The following is a 27760-nucleotide window of genomic DNA, read 5'->3' on the forward strand; positions in this document are numbered from 1 at the left end:
TTGTTTTGCCTCAAAATGCACGCCAGTAATGTTTTAGTAAGGCATGTTTATTAAAACTAGTTATATTTCGTAATTAACCTCCTAAGACCCGAGCTTTGCTTTGGCTTTTTTCAGATGTCTACCAGCTATGTTGGGGTTAGGAAGAACCAATAAACAAATAATAACCAAATACAGTATTTTTCTTTGAACATGAAGCAGTGTAATGTCCACATTTGTGTACAACAGGTTTCAATTACACAGAATTAAGTATTATGGTGCAAACAACCAAAAATGTGATTTCCATGTATGTGGACATCCAGGTTTTAGGAGTTTAAACTAAGGACTAATCCTGTATTAAGCTAATCCCTGTCCGGGAAACCACCCCAATGATCTTGCAGAAATTCGTATGTATTTTACAAGTTGGCTAATTTAACTAATTTCCTATGAAGTGAAAAAATCATATGATTGTTAAAAAAACATGACTGTCATCCCATCCCTAAAGCCTAGACTAGACCAAAACTAAATGTATTAATTCAGCTATCGCTTTTTTCCAAAGCGACTTACAATTGCTATATGTATGTCAAGTAGGGGTTAAGTGTCTAGTCAGGGACACAATGGTGTGTCACAGTGGATTCGAACCCAGGTCTCTCACACCAAAGGCGTGTTGCTTATCCACTGTGCCACAACAACCCATTGTCTCGTAATTTCTCCAAATTGTCCAAATTGTACGGTGGCCTTGAAGTGCAATTTTATTTACAAGATTCAAAACAAATTTTAAGTTTTTTTAACAAATGTAAAAGTTTTTTTTTAAGAAATTTTAAACAAATGTAAAAAAAAATGTATAAGTTTTTCAACAAATTTGCAATGAGTGAACACATTTACAAGTTTTTTTTTAACAAATTTACAAGTGTTTAAACAAATTTACAATGAGTGAATAAATTAAAAAAATGTTAACAAATTTACAATGAGCTTATTGTAAACAACTTGTAATTTTGTTTGCTCATTGTAAATTTGTTAAAAAAACTTGTACATTTGTTCACTTATTGTAAATATGTTAAAAACTTGTAATTTTGTTTGCTCATTGTAAATTTGTTAAAAAAACTTGTACATTTGTTCACTTATTGTAAATATGTTAAAAACTTGTAATTTTGTTTGCTCATTGTAAATTTGTTAAAAAACTTGTACATTTATTCACTCATTGTAAATTTGTTTAAACACTTGTAAATTTGCCAAAAACTTGCAAATGTGTTCACTCATTGCAAATTTGTTGAAAAACGTGTAAAAAAATTTTTTACATTTGTTTAAAAAACTTATAAATTTGTAAAAAAAACTTGTAAATTTGTTTTTAATCTTGTAAATAAAATTGCACTTCAATGCCACCGTAAATAATGTGTGAATTTGATCTTACAACAAAAATTTGATCTTACAACAAAAAATCTAAAGGCAAAAACATAGTATTACCAATATTGGGGTACAACAGAAAGCATATAGTTAGTGCTTTTATATTTCACATACTCAGAAGTAAAGAGAAATTATTCATGGCATTATCTTCTGCATTATTGTATTTCCTGATGAACAGCATTTTTTCCTCAGTGCCAACAAACTCTCATATACGTTTTGTTTTGTGACTCACTGTTTTTCTAGAGAAACTCCCTCCAGCGATTGTGCTAAAAGTCTCTGATAATAAAAGAGTCATCTGAATGTGGAGGATAGTTTTCCGCAAATTAATGATTCATTTGTCAGATAAATAAAAAATAATAAAGTGATTACATTGCACATATGATTTAGTATTTACTGTGTAACAAAAAAAGTAATTTTGAGGAATGCTTACTGCTCGTTTCTCTATAGAGAAAATATCTGATAACTGACTAGCTGTCTGTTATTAACTTTCTTGCCTGAATAAACTTTTGTTATTCAAGTCATGTCAACCTGCAACAAGATGATGAGGCTAATGTGTTTGGTTAACCCTGTAATAGCACTGCTACTAGACATCAACAATGTAAACTGGCAAAAATAAATTAAGGATGTTTAGACATTTTTACTTTTTCATATTTAGTGATTCTCCCTCCCTCGGTGTTGATCTCTTTATATTCTATCTGTTCTTTCCTCTCATTAAAGCGTCTCTGAATCACTTTTCCAGTCTCTGGTAGGGGGCAAGGAAATGACATTAGGGACATCTTATCATTCAAGTTTGGTCCTTTCATTTGGACAAATGGTGCCTTTCCCATTTCCCTATTTTGAGGCGGAGTATGTCGATAATTTGGTAGAGGAGATGTTTTGAAATCCATCTTAGGTGACGCAGATCCTTGCTGACCCCACCTAGGATTCCCCATCATTTCATTTCTCTGTGGTACAGGGACATCTCTTGGCCTAACGTCTATTTTTAAAGGCGAAGCAGGTTTCCTAATGTCTGGGATGACTGGAGCTGGAGCATTTCCCCTGATATCATTTCTCTGTGGTACAGTGACGTCTCTTGGCTTGATGTCTGTATGTGGAGCAGCTTTCTTAACGTCTGGGATGACTGCCGGTGGAGCACTTCCCCTCGTTTCTTTTTTCTGCGTTACAGCGTCTCCTGGCTTGCTGTCCATTTTTGACACTATCCCAGTTCTCCTAATGTCTGAGATGACTCCAGCCATAGTGGCTCTGGAAGCTGGATTGGTCTCCACCATCCTGGCCACCACTTTACAGTATGCATGATCTTTAAGAGTTTCTTGAATTTTGGATTCAGACACATATTGAGTCGGTAGCCTGACCCTGACACAGAGTTCAGCGATGATTTTACCCATGGCCCAAACATCTGATCGCTTGTCACGGACTTCACCCATCTGCAGGATCTCTGGAGGGGAGTACGCTTCATTTCCCATATTTTGTGCAGAGCTGAGCCCGTTTTTTAAGAACTTTGCCAGTCCCATGTCAATGATGACAGCACGATGGGTTTCATGCTCGACCTGAATTGGGGTGAGAGAAGCAAGAGATGTTTCTTTATTCATGACAACTATTTACTGTAACATTTGATACTTGAGGGATCCTCTGTCTTTCCTTTATGATGGCATTACCCAGGTGAAAAATAAGTACACTTCCATAGTGAACTTAAAGTGCTCTATTTTCGCACACTAATTTTGTACTTAATATACTAAAAATTCATCTTTAGTACTTCTTAAGATGTACTTATTTGTGCTATTTTGAGACACCATGAATATGAACTAAAATGCACTTTTTACATAATATCTCCGTATTTAAAAAATTTATTTAGTGAACACTTGTATTAAACTTGAACTCAACTTTCATACAAAGATGGGTTCAAGTTTACTACAAGTAGTACCTAAATAATTTTTTTATGCATTTTTAGCATATTTTAGTTCATATTTATGGTGTCTCAAAATAGCACAAATAAGTACACTTAGATAAGTACTAAAGATGAATAGTTAGTATTTTTCAAATACAAAATTAGTGCACAAAACAGAGCACTTTAAGCACACATTGGAACTGTGGACAAAGTAGCTTTCAAATTTTCTAGTGTCTGATCTTTGATATTCATAATAATTGAAATGCATGCACACTTTTTGTAAGCCACAATTTGTTTACTTTCTAGGATTTCTAGCAGCAAAATCTGAGACAATGTTGATCCCTAAGGTATGAAATGAAACAATATTTGAAGAGTTTGGTTCCAAAACACGATAAATGGCAAAAAAATAGCACCAACATCTATTGTATCAGGTCAGTATTAAAAAGTCAATTCTTCATTTTAAGCAAAATCCGATATCCGCCATGTTATTCTGTCATCTTATTTCTATTTTTTCCAAACCACGACAAACGCCAGTCCTCCTTTTCTGCAAAATTCAATAAATCCGCTTAACCAATCACAGCGCACCATACCACGCATTGTAAACAATAATGGCGGCACTTTGAATAAATAAACAAAAACAAAATGATATTTTGATGGCATTGATAAACCTGTGGTGGTGAAGAAACGTAAGGCATCAAAATCTAATAATTTACGTAAGAGTCACTCGGGTAAAGAAAAAATGCCGGCTGTTATTTGTTCTCACACGACCGCATAAAGCTTCTGTCATGCTAACACATTGACCCCAGGAGATCTTATGAAAAACTTTCCATTATTTTACACAAAGTCAACGAAAATCGAGCAGGACCAAAACATTTTACAGCTGATCGCTGTCAAAAAAGTTCAGCGTCCCAAGGATGACAGCAGCAATGACAGTGTTCTTAATATGACAAAGTAAGTGTTTTGATTAATGCCAGTAATATATTTTTTAGCGTATACCACTAGTCAACTTAATGAATATAACATGGCAAAGATGAATGCTCATTTATATATTGATTAGTGGTTTTCATCTTGTCACTTTCTTAAAGGCGGAGTCCATGATGTTTGAAAAACGCGTTGGAAAAGGAGACGGGCCGACTACCAAAACACACTTATAGCCAATCAAATCAAATCAAATGCCGGGTTGCGTATGTGTGGGGTGGTCTATCAACAGAAGGTCCAGATTCTATTGGGGTAGGGGCGTGTTTGTTTAGGTGATTTCAAATATCAAAAATGTCTTTCAAACATAATGGACTCTGCCTTTAATATAGAAAACACAGAAATTAGTCAAAATGGATTTATTGCGTTTTGGAACCATACTCTTCATTTAGTTCATAGCTTGGTAAGCAGAATTTCTGTTTGGCTCGACCATGATGTTATCAGGTTTGAGGTCTTGATGGACGATGTCTTTACTGTGCAGATGATGCAAACCTTCACACATCCCAGTGATGATCGTGGCTTTCACTGCTGGATTCAGCTAAAGATACACAAACAATTATTATTTACACTAACGCATTTGGTCGGTGCTTTTATCCAGAGTTTGTACTGCTTTAGAAGACTTGAAATACAGCTTATAATCTTTTGAGGGTAAAGGTTTTGTAAAATGCAAGTAGGCTACCTGTATTTTGGAGCTTGCTGATTTAAAGATGGTTGTCTCGAGGTCTTCTCCAAAGATGAATTCCATAGGAATGTGCCACTTAGAGTCTTTAAGCAGAGGTTTACCAAGAAGTTTTACTACATTGGGATGCCGAGCCTTTCTGAGGATTGAACATTTGGTGTCATGGTTATGCATAAGTTCATTGAAGTAAAAGTAACAACAGTAAATATGTTTTATAAATATATACATACTCATATACTTTGCATTCTCTTTCCAGGTCAGATCTGCTGAGGAGACCTACAGGGACTCTCTTCATAGCAGCACATGAATCTTTATACTTCTCCATATATATTTTCCCAAAGCACCCCTTAGCTAGGGTTTGTGTAGAGTATGCCATAGTGATAATGTATTAATGTCAGCTGTCAACAGAAAATGAAAAAGTTTTAGTGAAAATATGGTGAATCCAACAAATAACTGGTTAATTCCCACAACAATAACAAATTCTCAAGTCGTTTAAATAATTTCTGTGTTTTCTTTGCATGGAATATTAACATGATGTGTAATCTGCTTTCTATCTGTACACTGTCAAAAATAAAGGAACAAAGCTATCACTGGGGCAGTACCCTTTAAAAAAAGTCCTAAAATTTACCATTTAGGTACAAATATGTATCTTTGAACTACCAATATGTACCTTTGAAGTACTAATATGCACTCTTTGGGTACAAAGGTGTACTTTTTTTAAAGGGTACTGTCCCAGTGACAACTTTTGTACCTTTATTTCTGAGAGTGTAAAATAAAAAAGTTGATATGGACCAGGGACAGTCATAAAAAAATAATGCAGACATTTTACAGGATTACAAAATATTAAAACTTTGGGAAAAGTCAATATAAAGGTTAAATGTCTATAAACATAAGGGGGTTTCCCGCACAAGGCTTAGTCCAAGACTAAAATGCATTTTTAACACGTCTTGCACATTTCAACATATATCAGTGACATTGTTTTGTCTCAAGATGCACAACATATTGTTTTCTGTAAGATATGTTTGTAAAAACAACTTAAAAGTCCTAATATAACTCAGCCCTAGTACTGAATTAACATAAACCCTGCCGGGAAACTGTCCCATTGTGTGCATCCCAATTTAGGGGCGGGATCCTTTTAAGGACGCAGACTTTGAGACAAGTCCACGAAGCAAACTGAAATGAGACGGTCTGGCTTACAGGAAAGAAGTTGCATCACACTTGCTGTTCCCGCTCACAACACTTGTTAGCAGACAAAACAGCTGAGACCTTTCAGACTTTTTAATTTTATTTGACAAAATATGACCCATTGATGCAGATTAAACTACCCAACAGTATAAAAAAAAATTACCAACCTTAGAAATATACAAAAGTAAAACACAACATTCACAATATTGCAGCAATAATATTAATTCGCATGAATAAAACATAATTTAAGGACCTTTAATTTGCTAAATATACATTTTTATTTTACTACAGCTCTGAATGTTTATTTTTAAAATACTCAGATGTCACAGGCGCCAATTGAATCTTGGGATAGCCAAGGCTGTGAAGGATTCATCCTTAAGCCGGTGACTTCTTTTTCGAGGGCGCACAATGCGAAGTTCGTCACAACATGTACGTAGCCCGTCATGTGTGTGATTCGTCATTTCAAAATATGTGTCCGGCGCGTCGAGTGAACCTATGTGCATCACATGTTTTGTCAAAATAAGTCCCTGCTGCAGACGCATCTAAGGATTTATGATAAAAGAGACACTTGCTTTGCAAGATACTCGTATAATCTCATGCATAAAGAGTTACTGTTAAGGGAGTGTCTCGAGTGTATTTTGTGAACATAAGCGTCTCCTCTATCCCGAACGGTTTTGACGGGTGTGCAGCAGGCACCTATCTTGAGAAAACACGCGATGCGCATGGTTCACATGACGCAGCAAACACATATGTGAAAACACAAGCAACACACATGACACTCCGAACAAATTTACGCCCCTCGGAAGAGCAGTCACCAGCCGCCACTGGTTTATGGTCTGTTTCATTGGTGTCCAATGTTGTTCCTGGAGGGCACCTGTCCTGCAAATTTAAGTTCAAACCCTCAACACCGGACTCTAATTTTTAGGTAGCCCGAACAACTTGATTTGCAGGTTAAGGTGTGTTGACTGCAGTTGGAACCGAAATCTTTATGACAGGTGCCTTCCAGGAATAGGGTTGGTATTACTTAAAGGCTTACAATGAGAATAGACCAAAACCAATAAGTCCTCTGAATTAAACTGGATCAACATGAACCAGATAATGTGCATGTCAAGATTGAATTATATTAAAATTACTTATATTGTTTATAGTGTTATATATAGCAGAATACAAAATCTTGCGTTATTGCATTCTCATTATGAATTTAGCACGATAATTTAATACTTTTTACAACGCAATGTAAACGTTATATTAAACATAACAAGTGCATTTACCTTTAAAACGGATTTAAAAATAAAGGAACATGTGCTGAGTGCTGACTGTGACAATCTCAAATATCGCGCAGGGTTTAAGGTACTGCTTACATAAACGTGTGTGTTCTTGTCAATGACGGCTACAAACACGCTCAACCGCGGGCTATGTGTGCTTTTCAAAGACGGGCAATAAATCCGCGAAATTCCGCAAAGTTTCCGCATAAATTCGCGGGCGTGGATTCCGTTTGGGCTTGCCCATGACCTAGGCTATCCATTGTTTTAACTGTAGTTATTAAGTAATCAAATATGTCATGTGGCACTTAAAACAATACACTATAAACATACGCAGATAAAAGAAGTGTTTCATTTGGGTTATAGGTTAAGCAGGGCAAACCAAAATTCCAAAATAGCGCAAATGTGTTTTTCATCAAAGATCTACAATAGTTCAAACAAGAAAAATATCAGGCAAAACAGTTTGATGCCGGAGTGATTATGATCGTTTAAATTTAAAGTTTAATAAAAAACAATCATATATTCTATGTCTTGTAATAATAAACAGTATAGTTTTTGTAACACGTTATAAAGTAGACTACTCAGATTTTCATATTCCCGGAGAGAGTGTATAGATTGAGCCAGAATTAGGCTTTAGTTATATTAGGATATTCAAGTAGTTTTTACAAACACACCTAACAAAATAACATTACTATCTTGAGACAAAACAATGGCACTGATATAAGATATGTCAATGCAAGGTGTTTTCAGTTAAGACACCTTAAACATATACGGTCTATACGTTTCATTAAAATGTAGTTTTATATTTAGCTACTTACCGCTGTCTTTGTCTGATCTTCAAGCTCTTTAAATGCTGTGAAACCAAATCTGAACTCCTGAGGTCTGTTCAGTAGCCTACAGTGACGTCAGCACACCATGTGCTAGAAGGAATGTAGTCAGAGCTGAAACTGAAAACAATACGATTACACAGTGTTACGACCCAAATTGTTGCCTATGTAACATTTAATGTAAAAATTAAACAAAAATGTATAAGTAACATTTAATGTAAAATAAAGAAAATGTATGCGCGTGTGCGATTGCGTGGAAAAACAGCGCAAATGCCAGAAACAAGAAGATTTTTGGGATTTATTATATACAATTAAAGAGAGAAATGCATAAGGATAGACTATAATGAAAAGTTGTTTAGTGTATAAAGTGACAATAATTTTTACAATTTGATTTACAATATAACAAAACAAACAAATAAACACAAAATCCAGGGAAAGGGGACGAGAGTTGTGCTGGCGCAAATAAATCATCAAAACAGAACAAATCTAAGCTAGCTAACAAAATGGAAAGAAAATTGATTCGGCGTAGACAGAACCTAACTGAGGAACACTAGTGATGGTCGCTTTCGAAACACTGATTCGTGAGGCATCGAAACCTTTACGAGCTTTTGTTTCGAATCATTGTTTTGGAGCGTATTTCAGTCACGTCATTTTAGCAAACGAGGCTATGTTACGTCATAACTGTTTGGAAAGTTTGGTTCACTATCAGGGTGTTGATCTAAAAATGAACTGATGAATCAGTGTCTACAATGCTTCACTATTTAGTTTTAATTAAGTTTCTATTTAGATATTTTATTTAATATCAGTTTTATTAAATTAAAATGTGTCTATTTGTGTTTGCTGGTCATTTGGCATTTACCGTTTTTTTGTATAGGCTAATGAGTGCCCCAAAAACTGTTAGGGAACATTTTGACAAACAATGTTAACAACAAAATAAAAACTTCACTTTTTTCCAGTAACAAAGATATAAAACAACTCAATTTACATGTACAAAAGGGAGTAAGAAGAAGTAAAACTCATGTACTCCTACCCCTTTAAACCCCTACTCAAATCAATGTTTATATTTATTATCTATAAAGCTCCAAATTCAAAAGTTCTACTCACATACATATATTACACATAACATTATGTATACACATATAAGTTATTCCATATAAACTCAAATTATTATTAACACTATGTTTCTTTATACCTCTGAAATATAATTTCTTTACACATCTTTTTAAAATGTAATATGTTTGTACATTGCTTTAACTCATTATTCAATTTATTCCACAATTTGACACCACTGACAGATAAACAAAAACTTTTCACTGTAAAAATACTTTGCTGCCTTAAAATTTTTTGTTGAATCAACTGGGATTTACAAGTCATTTCAACTTACTATTATTTATCTTGACATGAGTTGTTGTAACTACAGGTGAGTTGTTATAACTTATAAAATTAAGTTGATTTTCTCAACTATATTTTTTAAGTTGTGACAACTAATCTTTGTTGACATGACTTGTAAATCTGAGTTGATTTAACTATTTTTTTAAGGCAGCAAAATATTTTTTTACAGTGTAGTAGATCGAAAAATGGGAGTCTTAAAATTTGACTCTTTTTAAAAAAAAAAAACGTATCTGTATATTGCCAGGCAATACATTTTTTTATCCTTGAACATAAATACAGCTGTTTGAAACTCAACTAGATTAATTAGTTTTAATGCTTTAGACTGTAAAAATAATGAGTTGGTATGCTCCAAATATCCTGTGTTATGAATTATTCTTATTGCTCTTTTTTGAAGTATAAATAATTTATGCAATTAATTTTGATATGTGTTTTCCCAAACCTCTATACAATACAAAATATAGCGCAATCTGTAATTTAAAATGTTTTAGCTTTAGCCAAGATTTAAATACTTCTAGACAGTTAAGTTTGGATATATTTTATGTGAGATTACTATGGAGATTTACTTCCATAGTAGGAAAAAGAATATGGAAGTGAATGGGGCTCATGATTGGTTTATATATATGCTAAATACATTTTGTATAAAGTAAAGCTTAATTAAAAACATTTTTGAATTTGAAATATATTTTGTTTTAACCTTCATACATTAACATATATTTTAAAATGTATTTCAGTGGTTCAAATACATTTCAAAGTTTACAACCCATATGGCAAAAATATATTTTTATGGCCAAAATATAAAAGTTTTAAAAATGTATAAATATAAAATGTATAAGTATGCATAAATTATATTTTTGCAGTTGAAAATATATTTAATTTTAATCTTTTCAAGTTGTTTGTAACATTCAAAGTTTTTCTTCCAATGCGACATGAATGTGCTTTAAAATATATGTATTTTTAAAATAGATTTCAGAATATACAAAAATATATACATTTTTTGTAAACATATTTCAACATATATTTCATCACATATATTTTTGGCCATATTTGTATATTTGTATTTGAAATTTTATATGAAAATATATTTTTTGCTGTATGGCCCACCCAAACAACTCTGTGTGTGTACAAATCAACCCGATTGTAATAATTACTACGAAATCCGATTGTTAGTTAATAAGAAAATATGGACATTTAACAAATTTGCACTGTTAAGCCAGATTCATGGGGCATTTAATGGGTAATAGGTTGGACCTTTCTGACCCAATGCAAATTTTTTTTTAAAGATTCTTGTAGAATAAGAATCTGTTGAATAAGCAGAAGTCTTAATAAATTCTCATTTTTACCAGCAGAGGTCTCTATTTACCAATGTTTCTATTTTTCAATGTTGCAAGGTTTGCTTTGTTTCCTGTGGAGGAGCATTCAATCCCATATTTTTAAATGTTGATACATGTATTACATTGATAACTTTTTTTTTTTTAAATACATTTAACTTTATTTGAATTTAGTTACAAAGGTCTCTGTCACCGCAGCTCTCTGAAGGTCCACACAAAACTGTCTTTACTTGTGAATCTAAATACCCTGAAAAGTTAATTTTGTAAAGTTTCTTTAATTGTGCTGTTCTTTATAAATATTTGTCAGTCAACAATACTACTTTGTCTAATTCAAATATGTATTTCCATAAATCACAACAAATCACACATTTCTGAAGATTCGATAGATTTCCATCGCATAACTATTTTCAATTGATTGATAATGGATTGTTGTCCGAAGGCCCAGGCAAATGATTTACTATTATTGTGACGTGTTTTCTGTCTCTCGTGTCATATTTAAAGACACACTTTGTATAATTGTGTTTTTTTTTTGAGAGATTTTTTTAAAATACAAGAGCCCAGAATTTTTCAATACTGTTTTAAAAGCATCTCACGGTGAGACCTCAAGAGACTACGTCCTATCTGATAAACGTATGCAAAATAACTAAAACAGCAAACCTCAAAAGCAGACAGTAATGTGTTTATTAATTTAATAGGAACTCGTCCTCAGGAGTTGACCATGTCACAAGTACTCTTGGTTTAAAACTTACAGTACCTAACTTCCTAAACAAAAATTTGTTTAAAGGCGGAGTCCACGATGTTTGAAAGCCAATGTTGATATTTGAAATCACCTAAACAAACACGCCCCTACCCCAATAGAATCTGGACCTTCTGTTGATAGACCCGCCCCACACATACGCAACCCGGCAAGGATGTCGGTTAGTAGACACGCCCCTTACTGCTGATTGGCTATAAGTGTGTTTTGGTAGTCGGCCCGTCTCCTTTTCCAAAGCGTTTTTCAAACATCGTGGACTCCGCCTTTAAGGCTGCATTTTCTTAATTGTTGTATTGCTCTTGTTGTTTATTTTACTGTATGCGCTTTGGGTTTAAGAAAAGCGCATTACAAATTAAATGCATTATTATTATAAAAAAATGCATTATACAACAAATAACAACTAAAGACTAAAACATTAATAAATGATTACCAATATTGTAGTACAACAGTTTAATTCACAGGTTAGGACATCCTTCGCATTCTTGCTGTAAAAGTCATAATGAAAAGATAAATTATTTGTAATTTTCTTTGGAATTGTCTTTCTCCGTCTTCCTGATGGACTTGATAAACAGCATTTTTCCTCAGTACCAACAAACTCTCATACTGTACTTTCTGTTTTGTAAAACCCTGACTCACTGTTTTTCTATAGAGGAGCATTAAGGGAATAAAAGAGTCATCTGAATGTGGAGGATAGTTTTTCCCAAGAATTTCTCAGTTATCATATTGCAAGTTATTGATTCATGTATCAGATAAAATGAACAAATGATTATCTGATTACTTTGTATATATACGATTTTGTGTTTTTTTTGTGTAACAAGAGAATGAATGCGCTTTTTTCCCCAAAACAGAGAAAATTACTTTTAACTGAGACTGTCCGTCACTACCTTTCTTGCCATAAAAAACTTTTGTTTTTTAACCCTTTAATACAACTGCTACTAAAAATCAATAATGTAACTGAGCGTTTCTGTCATTTTAATATTTTCTTTTCATATTTAATGACTTTCCCTCCCTCAACGACAATCTCTTTATGTTGTATCTGTTCATTCCTTTCATTGAAGCGTTTCTGAATCACTATTCCATTCTCTGGAAGGGGGCAAGGAAATGACATAAGGGACATTGAATCGCTCAAGCCTGCTACATTAGGTGGGACGTCTGCTGCCTTTCTCATTTCTCTCGGTTGAAGTCGAGTCTGGTGATGCTTTATTAGAGGAGGTGCCTTAAAATCCATCTTACGTAAAGCAGGTACTTGCTGAAGCCTCCTTTGATTTGCCCTCATTTCATTTCTCTGTCCTACAGTGACATCTCTTGGCTTGATGTCTGTTTGTGAAGCTGCAGCTCTCCTAATGTCTGAGATGACTGCACCCATGGGAGCTCTGCAATCTGGATTGGTCTCCACCATCCTTGACACTGCCGTACAGTATGGATGATCTTTAAGAGTTTCCTGAATTTTGCTGGCAGACACATATTGAGTCGGCAACCTGAGCCTGGCACAGAGTTCAGCGATGATTTTACCCATTGCCCAAACATCTGATCTCCTGTCACGAACTCCACCCCTCAGCAGGATCTCTGGAGCTGAGTACGCTTCATTGCCCATATTTTGTGCAGAGCAGAGCCCACCTTTGAAAAACTTTGCCAACCCCAAGTCAATGATCACAGCGCGATGGGTTTGATGTTCAACCTGAAATGGGGCAAGAGAAACAATGGAGTGATCTTGATCCCTAAGGTATGAAATGCAACCATATTCAGTTTGAAGCTTAATAAGCTTCATTTATGTTTGGCTCAACCATGATGTTATCAGGTTTGAGGTCTTGGTGGACGATGTCTTTACTATGAAGATGATACAAACCTTCACACATTCCAGTGATGATTGTGGCTTTCACTGCTGGAGTCAACTGAAAATGCAAGCAATTATTACTTACTAGGACTGTCAGCGTTAACACGTTAATATAAATAGATTAGTATTTTTTTCATTAACATGTTAAAATAATTTAACGCAATTAATCACAGTCAGTCAGACAACCAGCACAGTTGTGGCTAGATGGGATACAGCTACGGCCTAAATCTTGTGAAATTTCACCAGATAAAATGTTTTATCCTTATCCTACACTTATACTTAAAGTGACACTTTGTAGTTTTTCAACCTTCATAATATATTTTTCAAGACCCTTGTGATGGTACATTGACTTAAAATAGGTTGAATGACATGTCCACCATAGCCTGACGGGGTCTGTATCGCTTTTACTCATACTTTTAAACTTGGGGTTTCAGGTAGTAACCCGAGCACAAAAAAAACCTACAAAAATCTGCTTTACGGCATACGTCACTTTCTCCACTTCCTCAAATTCGGACGTGAGAACGCAACTATTTATTTTCCTGATGTTTTTGTCATGGCCGAAGCAGCAACTAAGAAAAAGAAACCCAAGGTTTTGTCGGAGGAGACCAGAAAGAGAAAAGGTGGGAGAGACAGAAGACAGAATAAAAAGAAGGACGAGTATCAATTATATTGGGCCAGCGTTCGCTCGCTGCCGTGAACTAAAGAAGGAGCGATCTGACCGATGCTGATTTGGCCCTCATGCTTTTGTACTAGTAAGTAATGTTATAATGCTTGCATATATTAATCCTGTCTGGCGCCCGAACACAATTTTTTACATGAATTTTACTGAAGGCTACTTAGAGAGTTTAGAGAGAGACTTATATCATGTGACATTGTGGTGCCGTGGTAGCGTCATGGACCCACGACACAGGCGATCAGGGTTTGATTCCCCTTTTTTAAATATAAACCTTAACCAAGTGATCACCATTACAACTGGCTTGTAGTGTGAGCTACGCGATCTTTTGGCGTTTTTGAAATAAATAAAACCCATGAAATTATATTATATGACACATGACATGCTGGAAGGCACACTTTGTGACCTAAAGAGTTGTCTTCTTTTCCTTTGCGACAGTGCTGCGGGACTTCTGGCCTCTAGGGGCGCTAGACGTAAAAAATAAATGTCTAGCACCCCCTAGTGGCCAAAAAGTTACATGGTGTGCCTTTAAAACCAACATTTCACAGGGTTTAGCTATATAGTCAGAACCCCTGTTTTTATCCTAATCCTAACCCCTAAACCCAACATCTTGCTAATATTTGGCCGCAGCTGTATTCCAGAAGAACCCACATTACTAACACAATGCTCTTCCACTGAGCTATACAGTAGCACTTTATATCCACAAATACATAAAACAAGTCAAGAAGGTCTGTTTTATTTCAGATGAATTTGTGCATTAAAGCTTGCATAAAATAATCAATATTGTTTTTTGTTTGAGGTTTGTTTTCAAAGGAATATCTTATCAATTGTCAATACGAACATACAGCTTTATGAGATGAGCTATTACTTAAGTTTTTATAAGACACATGTACCTGTATTTTGGATTTTCGTGCTTCAAAGATGGTTGTCTCAAGATCTTCTCCACTGATAAATTCCATGGGAATGTGCCACTTAGAGTTTTCAATCCAAGGGTTACCAAGAAGCTTCACAACATTCGGATGCCGAGCTTTACTGGTGTGTGAAAATTTGTGTGATGGTTATACAATTAGTTTATTCAAGCTAAAGTAACAACATTAAATAAGTTGTACAAATATATACATACTTATATACTTCGCATTCCCTTTGGAGGTCTTTTTCGCTGATGAAACGTACAGGGACTTTCTTCATAGCAGCCCATGCATCTCCAAACTTCTGCTGATATATTTTCCCAAAGCAGCCCTGAGCCAGGGTTTTTGTAGAGTAATCCATAGTGATATATTGTGACCAACAGATGTATAATAGCTATCAACTGTAAACAGAAAATGTTTTAACGTTTAGAGAAAATATTTTGAACATTTTTGTTTATTATGGTGAATTTAACAATATTCCCACACAAAAAATCGCAAAAAAATCACTTATATTCACAGTCAAACTCACCTAAGGATCCTCTACAGTTTTCAGAATCCCTCCACCAACCCATCTCCTCTCACCCACCAGGTTACTTCCTAAACTCTGCTTTCGTGCCAATTACCAAACTTGTTTACCAATTTAGTCTATCTGACTTATTTGTAATTGTAAACTTGTGAATAATATCATGTGTAAACTGTTCTTTATCTATGCAATGAAGTGGATAGAGACCATGCAGGAACAGTCACAAATGGTATTCATGCAAAGACATTGGAGTGATTTAATGATTTCAGAATATTAATTGTTTAAGTGTCCGTTTAAGACCCATAACCTCAGTCTATCAACAAATCCTGTCTTGACAAACTTTAGGAAAACATCCAAAAGTCAGTTTAAAGGTATAAATGATGTTTTTAAACTTAAGGGGCTCTATCTTACACCCGGCGCAATGCAGCGCAATGCGCGACACACGTGTCTTTTGCTAGTTTCCACCCTGCGCAATTAACATTTTCACGTTTAGCGCCACGTTGTTTAAATAGCAAATGCTTTTGCGCCCCCTTTTGCGCCAATGAGCGTTCTGGTCTGAAAACGAGGTGTGTTCAGGCGCATTGTTGGCGCGTTGCTATTTTGAGGCAACTAAAATAGACTACGCCATTGACAAACAAAAACCTGCTCTAAAGTCAATGGCGCAATATGTTTTTTGTTATTTAAAGAGCGCATTAGTAATATGCGCCTATAAACGGGACGACAACGCTGGGTTTGCTTATCACACACACGAATGCGCAGCAGCACAAAAACGTTTTTAAATATGAAAGATTAAAGGGTTGAATGTAAAAGATTATTATTGAGTCTCTTGGACATAAATGAGGAATGATTATGAGACGTTAGAAGGCACAAACAGCTGCTTCACATGTAGCCTGGTAAGTAAATAAATGCTTTGCTTTAAACAAATGCATCTGTTTTTAAATGTTTCTTTTAAATGCTACCTCACGGATTTATTGTATATGATGACTCTGTACCTGTGGATATGGTGAGATGAGAAAAATTTTTAAGTAATTCTTTAAAAAAAAACTTGTGACGCTGTCCAAGTGCTGAAACGTGCAGAGAGTCGTTTGTAAATTCTTTATCTCCTGTTTGTTACAAATAAAGTATTTTTACAGTACAAACCTTTTCTTACATACTTGTAAATTATTTTTGATGATATTGGATAGCCATACATTTAAAGCAATTAAAAGCCTGCTATTTTACTTCCATGACTAAAAGAAAACGGGTTTTAAAGGTTTTAATAAAAAATAACAATTTCAATACAAGTGAAAAACAACACAATTATTTAACATTAATCTTAAACTGGGGATCTTGTTCCTCTGCTTAGTTTTTCAGTTTACAAAGTCCATCATCTAAATAGGGATTAGACATAGCGCCAGCGCAACTTGCTTTTAAAGGGGATGAGAGCTGAGACTCTCATTGGTTTATTGCACGTTACGCCCAAAATACTCCCATTACTCTTAAAAAAAATAGGACCAACCCTTTTTGACCATGCGCTCGGTGCACAAACCATTTTTCCTGTCGTTAAATTAGCAAAAGTGGTTTCGGACATGCCCATTTAGACGTTGCGCTGTGCGCTTTAGACAATGCGCTTAGATCGTTAAAATAGGGCCCAAGATCTTTCAGTTTTCTGTGTTTAGTACCTATTTATTCTAGCATTTTAATTTCAACTACAGTTATCACATAATCAAATATGTCTTTATACTATAGAAAAATGCAGATAAAAAAAGTGTTTTGTAAGGTTATAGCTTTATTAAGCAGTGCAAACCAAAAAGCCAAAATAGTGCAAATGTGTTTTTCATCAAAGTTCTCCAATAATCCACCGAGGAAATAAATAACGCAAGATAGTTTTATGATTTTTTTAAATAAAATAAATATTAAATCAAAAAAAAAAAAACATAAAATCATAGAATTAAATAAAATCTTAATGTGTAAAGTACTAAGATTAAGTTTCATTAAAGTGTAGATTTAAATTGACTTACCACAGTTTTTGTCTTATCTTTAAGCTCTTCAAATTATATGAAAGCAAAAGCTCCAGACATCTGTTATATATGAGGTGCAGTGACATAAATCCATCGTGTGCTGCATAACAGGAATGTTACCTGACAGCCAGAACTTAAAGAAACAGTATGTAGGATTGTGGCCAAAACTGGTACTGCAATCACACAACTGGTGGCCAATACACAACATGACAACATAAACATCAGTTGAGGGCTGCAACTCCACTTGTGTGTCAGCCTAGACGTCTGTGCTGTATTTGGATGGCTATTAGATGTCTTTTAAACTTAAAATCATTTGCTTGGATATTTTCACAGAAAGAATGACTAAAGACAACATAGGCAACAAATATGTTCCTGGTTGACAGAAAGGGGAAATTTGACTCTTGAGTGTTTAAAGCTTTTGTGGTTAACTATTGAAAGGTTTGCTATTAAAAGACTTAGATGGAATCCCTGCCTAGATTTCTATATCAAGTTCCACAGAACTGCAATTGTAATGTCATTCATTACATTCTTCATCCATCAAACACCTCTTTTGTGTTTTATGATGCTGTGTGAACCTGTTAAACCAAGTACTCAACAAGTCCATTTTTAGCAGTCAGGTTTTAAACGTCATCTTATGTTTTGGTGTTTTCCACACCGTTCGCTGAAGTCAATTACTGTCGCCTTTATTTGACCGATTCACCATGTTGAATTGACGGTGGCTAGTCTGGAAGTCGGATCAATCTGATTGGCTGTTCGGCATAGCCAAGGAGTGGACGTGTAAAAAAACTGAAGTGACGAAGCAAGCAAACGACAAAGTCAAGAAGGAACGCACAGAACGCTTATCTCTTTTTTATATATATTTTATAAGATACAACTCATAAAAAATTACAGAAATATAACAAATCCGTCTTGGGTGAGCAAGATTTGTATATGTTTTGTATCACTAGTCACTAGGGCTGCGTCCGAAACCGCATACTGTATAGTAGGTACTGAATTAGATGAAGTACCTACTTACTTGGCGTTAAAACAGTAGGTACTGTATAGTATGAATCCTGGTAGTATGAATGAGATTCGGACGTACTACATCCGCCATGTTGTTACATCACGTGACATACGTCGTCATCACGTCGTGTCATTTCAGCGCGAAAACAGCCGCGTGCCTCTACTGCCCTGTCCCAATATTCACACTAAGCCCTAAGGTCTTCCTCGAAGTGGACACTTGTTGAAAGTGCACTTAGCAGAGTAAGTGCGCAAGGGCCCGAAGCGGTGAAGAGCAGAATTGGGACAGTTTGGCACACGTCACTATCTACGTCACTTCTGTCGTGATCTGGGGCTGGATTCACGAAAACATTCTTAAGACAAAAAAAATTGGAAAGTAGTTTAGATAAATTATAAGAAGTTCGTAAGAATGTTTCTAAGTGCAATTCTCAAACACTTCTCAATATTCTCAAATATTTACATAAGAATATCTTAAATGTTTGTCTTAAGAGTAAATGACAAGCTTTGAAATGAATTATTCTACCCTGCTCATGAGGTTATCCGTCCATTCATCTTTTTACCACCTTGTAATCATTAACGCGATATATACTACAGCTACTGTATGAAGGTGGTGCAGTGAGTAAATATTATTCCCTAATCTCCCAATCGGTCCATCCTGCGGGTGCTTCACTCTATGTGCCCGGTTCTATCTCCCACACGTCCACATGACAGAGATGGACGCGGAGGGTGGTGAAGTTTGCCCAGGCTTTCGGAGCGATCGACTCACATGGCGGATCGATTGCTGGTTTGACTCCCGCTCAGAGCGTTTTCCAGCTGTTAGTAATTTCACAATAAATGTACTATAAAGTAAAATGTTAGCTAATATTATCACTAATACTTATGTGTTTTGTGACACAATAACTGAAGTAAGCCATTAAACTCTATTATTTTAGGAGTATGAAATTCCTTATTAAACTTATCTTTGTGAAGTAAACATTTTAAATGTTTTCCCTCTGAGCGTCCGACCATAGGTTTTGCTCCCTCATTGGTTAGCTGTTGGAAATGTCAGGACACTACAAGGATTCTGGGTAATAGCCCATAGCAAAGTGCGGTCTGATGCGCACTTGCGAAAAGGGTGCATTAAGTGCACTTATGATCACCCCTGGAGAGCACCATTAGAGAATCGGGACACCCTACGGTATTGCACCCGGTTAGCCAGAGCGCGCATATGAGGGGCACAAGGGCAGAAGTGCGTATATTGGGACAGGGCCTACTTCTTCGTCCGGGGCATCATGGGATAGTGAAGCGTCCATCGTATGCACACTGCAAAATCTAACCGGAAGTAGTAGGTCATCCGGGTACTTTTCGCATACTGTTTTTCGCATACTATGTTTTCGGACATACTACTCGCCGCGCCTACTGCTTTTCGCGTACTATATAGTATGTAGTAGGCGGTTTCGGACGCAGCATAGCTCTTTTCGTTCCCCATTTTGAGTAATAAACACCAATTACTGCCATCTGCTGGTACGGAAAGTTATCTTGTCTTATGCAGAACGGATGTGAGACTGCCGTCCGGTTGGTATGTCAAGGCAACTTTAAGCCCAGATGCAGCCAGCACGCGGGCAATGTGAGCCAACCTCACAGTATGTAAAGTGTAAAAATGTTAGTGTCTGTTTTAAAACTTGGACTAATGATAAATGATGTGTATGTCGGTTTTGAAACTCTTAATATCTTGTCAGTGAGTTACGTTAGCACATAAGATAAGGTAAACTAACAGATATGGTTGTTGGTTCTATTATTCTTAATAGGATTTGTAATGTTTATTTGTTTATTTGTTATATGTAATATAATAAAACATATTGTATTTACATGGAGTATAATAACAAAGACACAAGTGCTGTGTGTTACCATAAAACAAACAGTTTGGAAAAAAAGCCATTAAATACTTAGTATACTTTATAAGTACAAATAGTAATTTAGTAAAATAGTGTACATGCACCACACCTTTTACAGTTAATACACTTATCTAAAGAATTCTATTTTGAGACATTAAAATAACAACAAAAAACATACTTTGTATACTTAGTGAGTACAAATAGTAATTTAGAAAAGTAGTGTAAATTCACCAAACCTTATACATGGAATATACTTTTCTAAAGAAATATATTTTGAGATATTAAAAAAAAACATATTTAAAGAGTACAAATAGTAATTTAGTAAAATAGTGTCCATGTACCAAACATTATACAGTAAATTCACCTTTGAAAATAAATCTTTATTGAGACATTAACATAACAGATAATATTAATAATAACAATCACCACTTACTAAACATATGGAGTTACACTGTGGTAGAAAAGCTTTTTCTGGGACTTATTTTGAAATATGTTTACTCATTTGCACTTTATTATAGCTAAAGGATGTTCCTCCAGATGATTCAACCTTTTTATAATTCATAGCTACTTTTTGCTCACTAAAGCTTTGACGGACTTCACCGGTCATTGACATGTGGGACATCTGATTGATTACGCCATCGCCTGTAAATGGGAAGACTCCTCCCCTTCCCATTCCCAACTGTTGAAGTGGTTCATGTTGAACATTTAACATAGGAGATATTGGCAGACCCAAACTCTGATTAACCATCATGTGATGTCTGTTTATTTCATCTCTTAGATCCCTGTGTTGAGCTCTAATGTTAGGTATGAGTTCATCCACAGCATTTCCCATCATTGCATATCTCTGTGTTACGGTGCCATCTCTCATGTCCATATGTGAAGCAAACAAAGATTCCCTAATGTCTGGGAAGACTGCATCCATAGCATTTCCTCTCATTTCATTTCTTTGCATTACAGTGAGGTTTCTTGGGCCGCTGTTAATATGTAAAGCTGATCCAGCTCTCCAGTCGTTTGAGTTAAGTGCAGCTGTAGTGTTTCCTCTCATTTGATTTCCCAGTGATGTTACATTGGTGTCTCTTGGCTTGCTGTCCCTTTTGGAAGCTGAAGCAGCTTCCTTAATTTCTGGGAGGATATCATCCATAGTAACTCTGTATTCTGGATTGGTCTCCACCATCTTGGACACTGGTGTACAGTATGTTTGATCTGTTTTAAGAGTTTCCTGAATTTTGCTGGCACACAGGTATCGAGTAGGTAACCTGACCCTGGCACAGACTTCAGCAATGATTTTACCCATGGCCCAAACATCTGATTGCTTGTTACGAACTCCACCACTCTGCAGGATCTCTGGAGCCGAGTACGCTTCATTGCCCAAGTTTATGGCAGAGCTAAGGCCGTTTTTGAAGAACTTTGCCAGCCCCAAGTCAATGATCACAGCACGATGGGTTTGATGTTCAACCTGAATTGGGGTGAGAGAAGAAAGGGATGTTGCTTTATTCATGACCACCCATTTACTGTAACATTAGATCCTTGAGGGATCCTCTGTGTCTTTCCCTTACGGTGACATAACTGGAAAAACTGTTAACAGGTTAGGCTTAAAATGTTCTAGTATCTTTCTGATCTACTGTATGATATTCAGGATTTTAATGCACAATGTTAAGGCAAAGAACCACGTGATGCAAAGCTTACAAAATCAGGTACTCAGAACACAGTAAATGTGTTTTAACACAATTTGATTTCCAGAAACAAAAGTTATGGTACAGTTAATGTCAGGTTAAATTGTTGGTCAGAAAGATGTTGTTTATTTGTAATTTTAGCATGCTATTTTTTAGATAGGCTATCTTAAGCAGATAGGACTTTAGTCATATATGACTGAAATAACAGTATTCAGACAGACCATAGTATAAGCAGTACACTGAAAAAAATTATTCATTGAATTTAATCAATTTTTTTAAGGTAAGTGGTTGCAATCAATTTATTTAAGCTACATTTAAACAAATGTTTTATATTTTATTTTACTTTACTAATCTTTTTTGTTTAAATGTAGCTTAAATAAATTGATTGCAACCACTTACCTTAAAAAAATTGATTAAATTCAATGAATAATTTTTTCAGTGTATTTACAGTATGTTTGGCTTACCATGATGTTATCAGGTTTGAGGTCTTGATGGACGATGTCTTTACTGTGCAGATGATGCAAACCTTCACACATCCCAGTGATGATCGTGGCTTTCACTGCTGGAGTCAACTAAAGATACACAAACAATTATTATGTTTTTGTTTAATTTCATCTTCACAAATGCATAAAATAAACATAAGTCAAGAATGCTTATTTTATTTCAGCTGAATTTTTGCATTAATGTTTGCAGAAAAGAATTAATAATGTTTTTGTTTCAATTTTAATTTAAAGGAATAGTTAAGTCAAAATGACAATATCTTATACACTGAAAAAAAAAGGTAAGTGGTTGCAATCAATTTATTTAAGCTACATTTAAACAAAAAAGATTAGTAAATTAAAATAAATGATAAAACTTTTGTTTAAATGTAGCTTAAATAAATTGATTGCAACCACTTACCTTAAAAAATTGATTAAATTCAATGAATCATTTTTTTCAGTGTAGTAACTATCAGCATTTGTGAGACATTGCCTCCACTGTCACAGGGATGAAGTCTACACACATTTTCAGTCTTTATCTTCTACAGTAAGTTACTGGCAACCAGCTGCATAATTACAGCAAAATGTGCTTTAAGACTTAAAATATAGCTCACAATTTTTTGTGTGAGCCATTACTTAAGGTTTTTTTAAGACACAAGTACCTGTATTTTGGAGTTTGCTGATTCAAAGATGGTTGTCTCAAGATCTTCTCCAAATATGAATTCCATAGGAATGTGCCACTTATAGTCATCAATCCAAGGTTTACCAAGAAGCCTCACCACATTTGGATGCCGAGCATTACTAGTGTTTGAATATTGTGAGTCATGGTTATACATTGAGTTCATTTAAATAAAATAACGATGGTAAATAAGTTTTATAAATATATACATACTAATAAACTTTGCATTCTCTGTCAAGGTCAGCTTTCTTGATGCGAAATTCAGGGACTTTCTTCATAGCAGCCCATGCATCTCCAAACTTCTGCTGATATATTTTCCCAAAGCAGCCCTTAGCCAGTGTTTGTGTAGAAGGCTCCATATTCATATTGTATTGTGACCAATATATGTCTAATAGCTGTCAGCAATGTCAAAAATTATGAAGACTTTTTAGAATAAAAAGTGAATCCAACAAATAAATGGTTAGTTCACACACAACATATGAGGCATATACTGTAGACAGATGCAGATAAAAGAAGTGTTTTTTAGGTAGCAGCAATATTAACTAAAATGCCAAAAGAGTGCAAATGTGTTTTTCATCAAAGTTCTCCCATAATCCATGGAGGAAATATATCAGACAAGTTTTATGCCTGAGTGATTGTGATTTAAAAAAGTTCAATCAAAAAATAAATAAAATGGTTGAATCTATGTTGTCTTGTAATAATAAAGACCGTATAGCTTTTATAACATGTTATAAAGTACTAAGATTAAATGTCATTAACTTGCAATTATTTTGCAATTGTTGTTTGTAATTGTTATTTTCTTACCAATGTCTTGGTCTGATCTTCAAGCTCTTCAAACGTAATGAAAGCAAATCTGAGGTGCAGAGATCTGTTATATCTGAGTGATAGGAATGTCACCAAACAGCCAAAACTAAAACTAAAAACAAGAAGACAGAAATACTGTAAAACACATTAAATGTAAACATACCAGTTACACAGGTATTACAAACTATAACTACACTATAACATAACTATAACAAACTTATTAAAGATTTGAAAACAAAATGTGATGAGCTGTTAATGTCATTTATGTCTATGGGTAACTTTGATTTGTTATTTAAATTGAATTGTATTGTTTTATTAATGACATGTTCAAGATTATATGTGTCTCTAAATCTTTTTTGGTTAACCTTAACCTCTCCAAGCTCTTCTAACCCTTTCTACCTATCTGTCTATTTCTTTTTAATTATATATAATAACTAAACACTCTTTCCAGCAAGTGAAGCTGTCATTTCATCATCTAGGTTAATAGACGTAATATAGTCCGGCTATTAGTAACCCACTTTTAGCAAAAATAAACTTGAATTTGGTTACATGTTGTTTTGGCAAAATAACTTGTGAGATGTCTGATATATTATGCAAGCAAAGTCAACAGTGATTACAAGCTGTTTGCTTTTATTTATTTTCTCTATTTTTAGGTTTGGGTTAGACATCTATTAGATTTTCACTGACAGCACTGTTTTAGCATAGATGTCTGGCCTGTGTTTGGACGGCTATAATAAGTGTATTTCAGTAGAAAGAACATCTGAAGATGGAATAAGCAACAACTTTATTATTTTATTTTGTGACATTTTTATGGTTGTTAAGAAATTAAGAGACTGAAAAATGATAAGGTAACTAAATCATTAACCTGTTTTTAAGCTCTATATAAAGTTGTTTGTTTTAGGCTTATTTAAAGACTTACATAGAATCTCTGCCCACAAATTTCTACATAAACTCCTACAAGCATTCCTCAAATCCTACAGGTGTTTTGTGTTTAATGATGCTATGACAACCTGTGAAGCATGGTATTCAGCAAACCGATATTTGATGTTCGGGCAGGTTTTGAGCATACCTGTTAACATGGGATTTTCAAACGTGAAACTCCACCTATGGGTTTGGGGGTAGGATTAGGATGAAAACCAACCTGATCTCACGAATTTCCGTGTTATAGTCACAGAATATTTTGCTCATATATCCGTGTCATTGTCACGGATCTCCGCATTTTTCCGTGTCCGTACCACAGACTTTCTTTTCCGTGTCAGTTTCACGTATTGGTTACTCAATTGTTTTTCCTATTTCCTTACCATTTTTGCGTGGGTTTGGGGTTAGAACGACATTCTGTAACATAAAATGATACCCAAAACCAACTCTAACCCTAACGTCAGGTGAAATTTTTTAAAAGTCTGAAAAAATTGTATAAACCAATAGTGACATCCTAACCCAAACCCCAAATCTAACCCAAAACCTGTGCGAAAATGGTTTAAAAATAGGAGTAACCAATATGTGAAACTGACATGGAAAAGAAAGTCTGTGGTACAGACATGGAAAAGTGTGGAGGTCCGTGACAATGCCAAGGATAAATGAGCAAAATATTCTGTGACTATACCACGTAACTTTGTGAGATCATGTTGTAACCAACCAACCAACAGTGGTTTTGGCTAGATTGGCTACAGCTATGGCCTAAATCAAATAAATGTTGGGTTTGGGAGTAAGATGAAAACAGTGCTAATCCCATGAGATTTCACTTTCCTTTATGATGACATAAGTGACAAAACTGTGAAGTTTGCCCACTACAAATAAATTTATAACATATAATTTTTATGGTAGGTTTATTTGACCAAAAATTCTGATAAAAATAATTTAATTTGTAATTAAATTAAATTATAAAAATGTAATATAAATAAACAACTACAATATATTATAAAATGATATTTTTACTTACCACTGTCTGTGCCTGATCTAATGCCTGATGTTGACTATCTACCAACATTCTGATGGCAGTCAAGTTGTCACCTTTATTAGTAGGTTGTATGACCGATATACTGTATGCTAAATGTGCTCAAATAAACCAGGAACTATCCTATATTTTCTGATAATGACTGTACCCATTCCACAGAATAACCTGGAGTGGAGACAAGCAAATTTTTGTGTCTGTGGCATAACTTTCTTAATCATGGCATTTAATGTATTGTTTCCTCATAGTTTTTTCCTATTTTCTTACCATTGTCGCTTGGGGTTGGCGTTAGAATCACTTTCTGTTATATTTTTAGACATCCTAACCGCAACTCCAGGCTAGAAAAGTTTTAAAAGCAGAAGAAAAACATGTAAAAACCAATACATAAAAGTACATCTTAACCCAAACCCCAAATATAACTCAAACCCCAAGCGACAATGAAAACACTCTCTTTATACCTGGTGGTACAAAAAATACCAGTTTTATTTCTGAATAAAACACATACTTTTCGATTTCGGATCAAAGCACAGTGGAAAACACAAACCACGGCCCCCGAAACCCAGGGCGGCTGACTTGTTGCCTCACTGCCTCATAATCGAGGCAATGACTTCAGCGGTATGAAGGCAGCTCCGGGAAACACATTCAGACAGTCTTCAAAGGCAGCGTAATGGAATACGAAACAGAGAGCGCCTTTGTGATAACTAATCCAATATTTGAAAACTGCAATACCAATTTCCTGCTAGAAATGCAATCAAAAGGTGTATAAAGTGAAAATATAACTTTACACAGCCTCTGTTTTACTCGGAAATACCTCATAACACGGATGTAAAGTCAATTGTGACTTCTGAGTCACTGAAGTCACGGAACGGCCTTTAATAATGGTTTTACTGAAATAAGGTGACTAAACAGACTACGTTTAGTTGACTAAGGCCTTGTTTTACAGCTAATGCCAGGACTAGGTCTTGGTTGTTTAACCATCTTTTATAAACATGCCATAGAAAATGATGTTACTGGTGTATATCCTAAGAGAAATCAATAGCATTGGCATATTTTAAGATATGTCAATTTAAATTATTATAAATTGAGACAGTTCAAACATGTGTCTTAGTCTAGGAATAGGTTTATTAAGTTCATCTCTCTTTGTGCCTATTATTGTGCAGTTAAGTTGAAACCGTTCATGCTCTTTTGTTGTACACATTTTATTTTTGTTATTGTAATGCCCTGCCTTCAATTCTCCATCAACTTCCACAGAACTGCAGAACATCATTCATGAGATTCTTCAACTCCTCTGCCCTTCAGGGTTTAATTAGATACTTTTCAGTGTTGGCATGCAAAGATAATTTATGACTACTTTATGAAAATAGCCCTCCATCACCCAAGTACAAATAAGCCTGTTTGTTATGCCCATCATGACACATCTGTTGTGTATTGTAAACTGTCAGAAGTTGCGTGATTATCAGCCAATTAAACGTCTGTTGGTATTAGTTGTGTAGACGTGCAATCGTGTATCTCCAAGCTAGAATTTTGCGTTGTTAAAATATTCTGAGAAGATGCACAGTAAGGTTTCAGTGGGAAGTTTTATTTTTGTTTCCAGAATGTCCTCTAAAACCATTACAAGTGATTGTCTTCTTAAAAGGTTTTTGTGTCAGTTATTGTGTTTTGTTCCCATTTATTTTAAAATAACATGCTTTACATG

At 35.0% G+C, this 27760-nt stretch overlaps 1 protein-coding gene and 1 long non-coding RNA gene across 3 annotated transcripts in view; both read right to left on the minus strand.

Annotated features, from left to right (window-relative positions):
- Nucleotides 1-27760, minus strand: part of LOC141367304 (uncharacterized) — a 128010-nt gene that overhangs the window by 69753 nt on the left and 30497 nt on the right. The gene's annotated exons all lie outside the window — the stretch shown is intronic.
- On the minus strand, nt 1314-15199 carry LOC129447634 (uncharacterized). 2 transcript variants are annotated; one of them, XM_055209383.2, is made up of 5 exons: nt 8185-8312; nt 5150-5317; nt 4920-5058; nt 4671-4778; nt 1317-2927 (listed from the first exon to the last, which is right to left on the minus strand). In XM_055209383.2, the coding sequence occupies exons 2-5, from the start codon at nt 5293-5295 to the stop codon at nt 1998-2000; spliced, it is 1323 nt and encodes a 440-aa protein (XP_055065358.2). In that variant the 5' UTR covers nt 5296-5317; nt 8185-8312; the 3' UTR covers nt 1317-1997. The 2 variants fall into 2 exon arrangements, with proteins under 2 accessions (XP_073728625.1, XP_055065358.2); XM_073872524.1 differs by lacking the exons at nt 4671-4778; nt 4920-5058; nt 5150-5317; nt 8185-8312 and adding exons at nt 13452-13559; nt 15068-15199 and having other exon boundaries at nt 1314-2927.

Source organism: Misgurnus anguillicaudatus, chromosome 10 (genome assembly GCF_027580225.2).
Source record: "Misgurnus anguillicaudatus chromosome 10, ASM2758022v2, whole genome shotgun sequence".
In the NCBI taxonomy this organism is placed as follows: domain Eukaryota; kingdom Metazoa; phylum Chordata; class Actinopteri; order Cypriniformes; family Cobitidae; genus Misgurnus; species Misgurnus anguillicaudatus.

Coding starts and splice junctions, on each gene's coding strand:
- LOC129447634 (XM_055209383.2), bottom strand. CDS start 5,295: ATGGCATACTCTACACAAACCCTAGCTAAGGGGTGCTTTGGGAAAATA. Junction 5,059..5,149: donor AGAGAATGCAAAGTATATGA/GTATGTATATAT, acceptor TTCAATCCTCAG/AAAGGCTCGGCATCCCAATG. Junction 4,779..4,919: donor CAGCAAGCTCCAAAATACAG/GTAGCCTACTTG, acceptor GTGTATCTTTAG/CTGAATCCAGCAGTGAAAGC.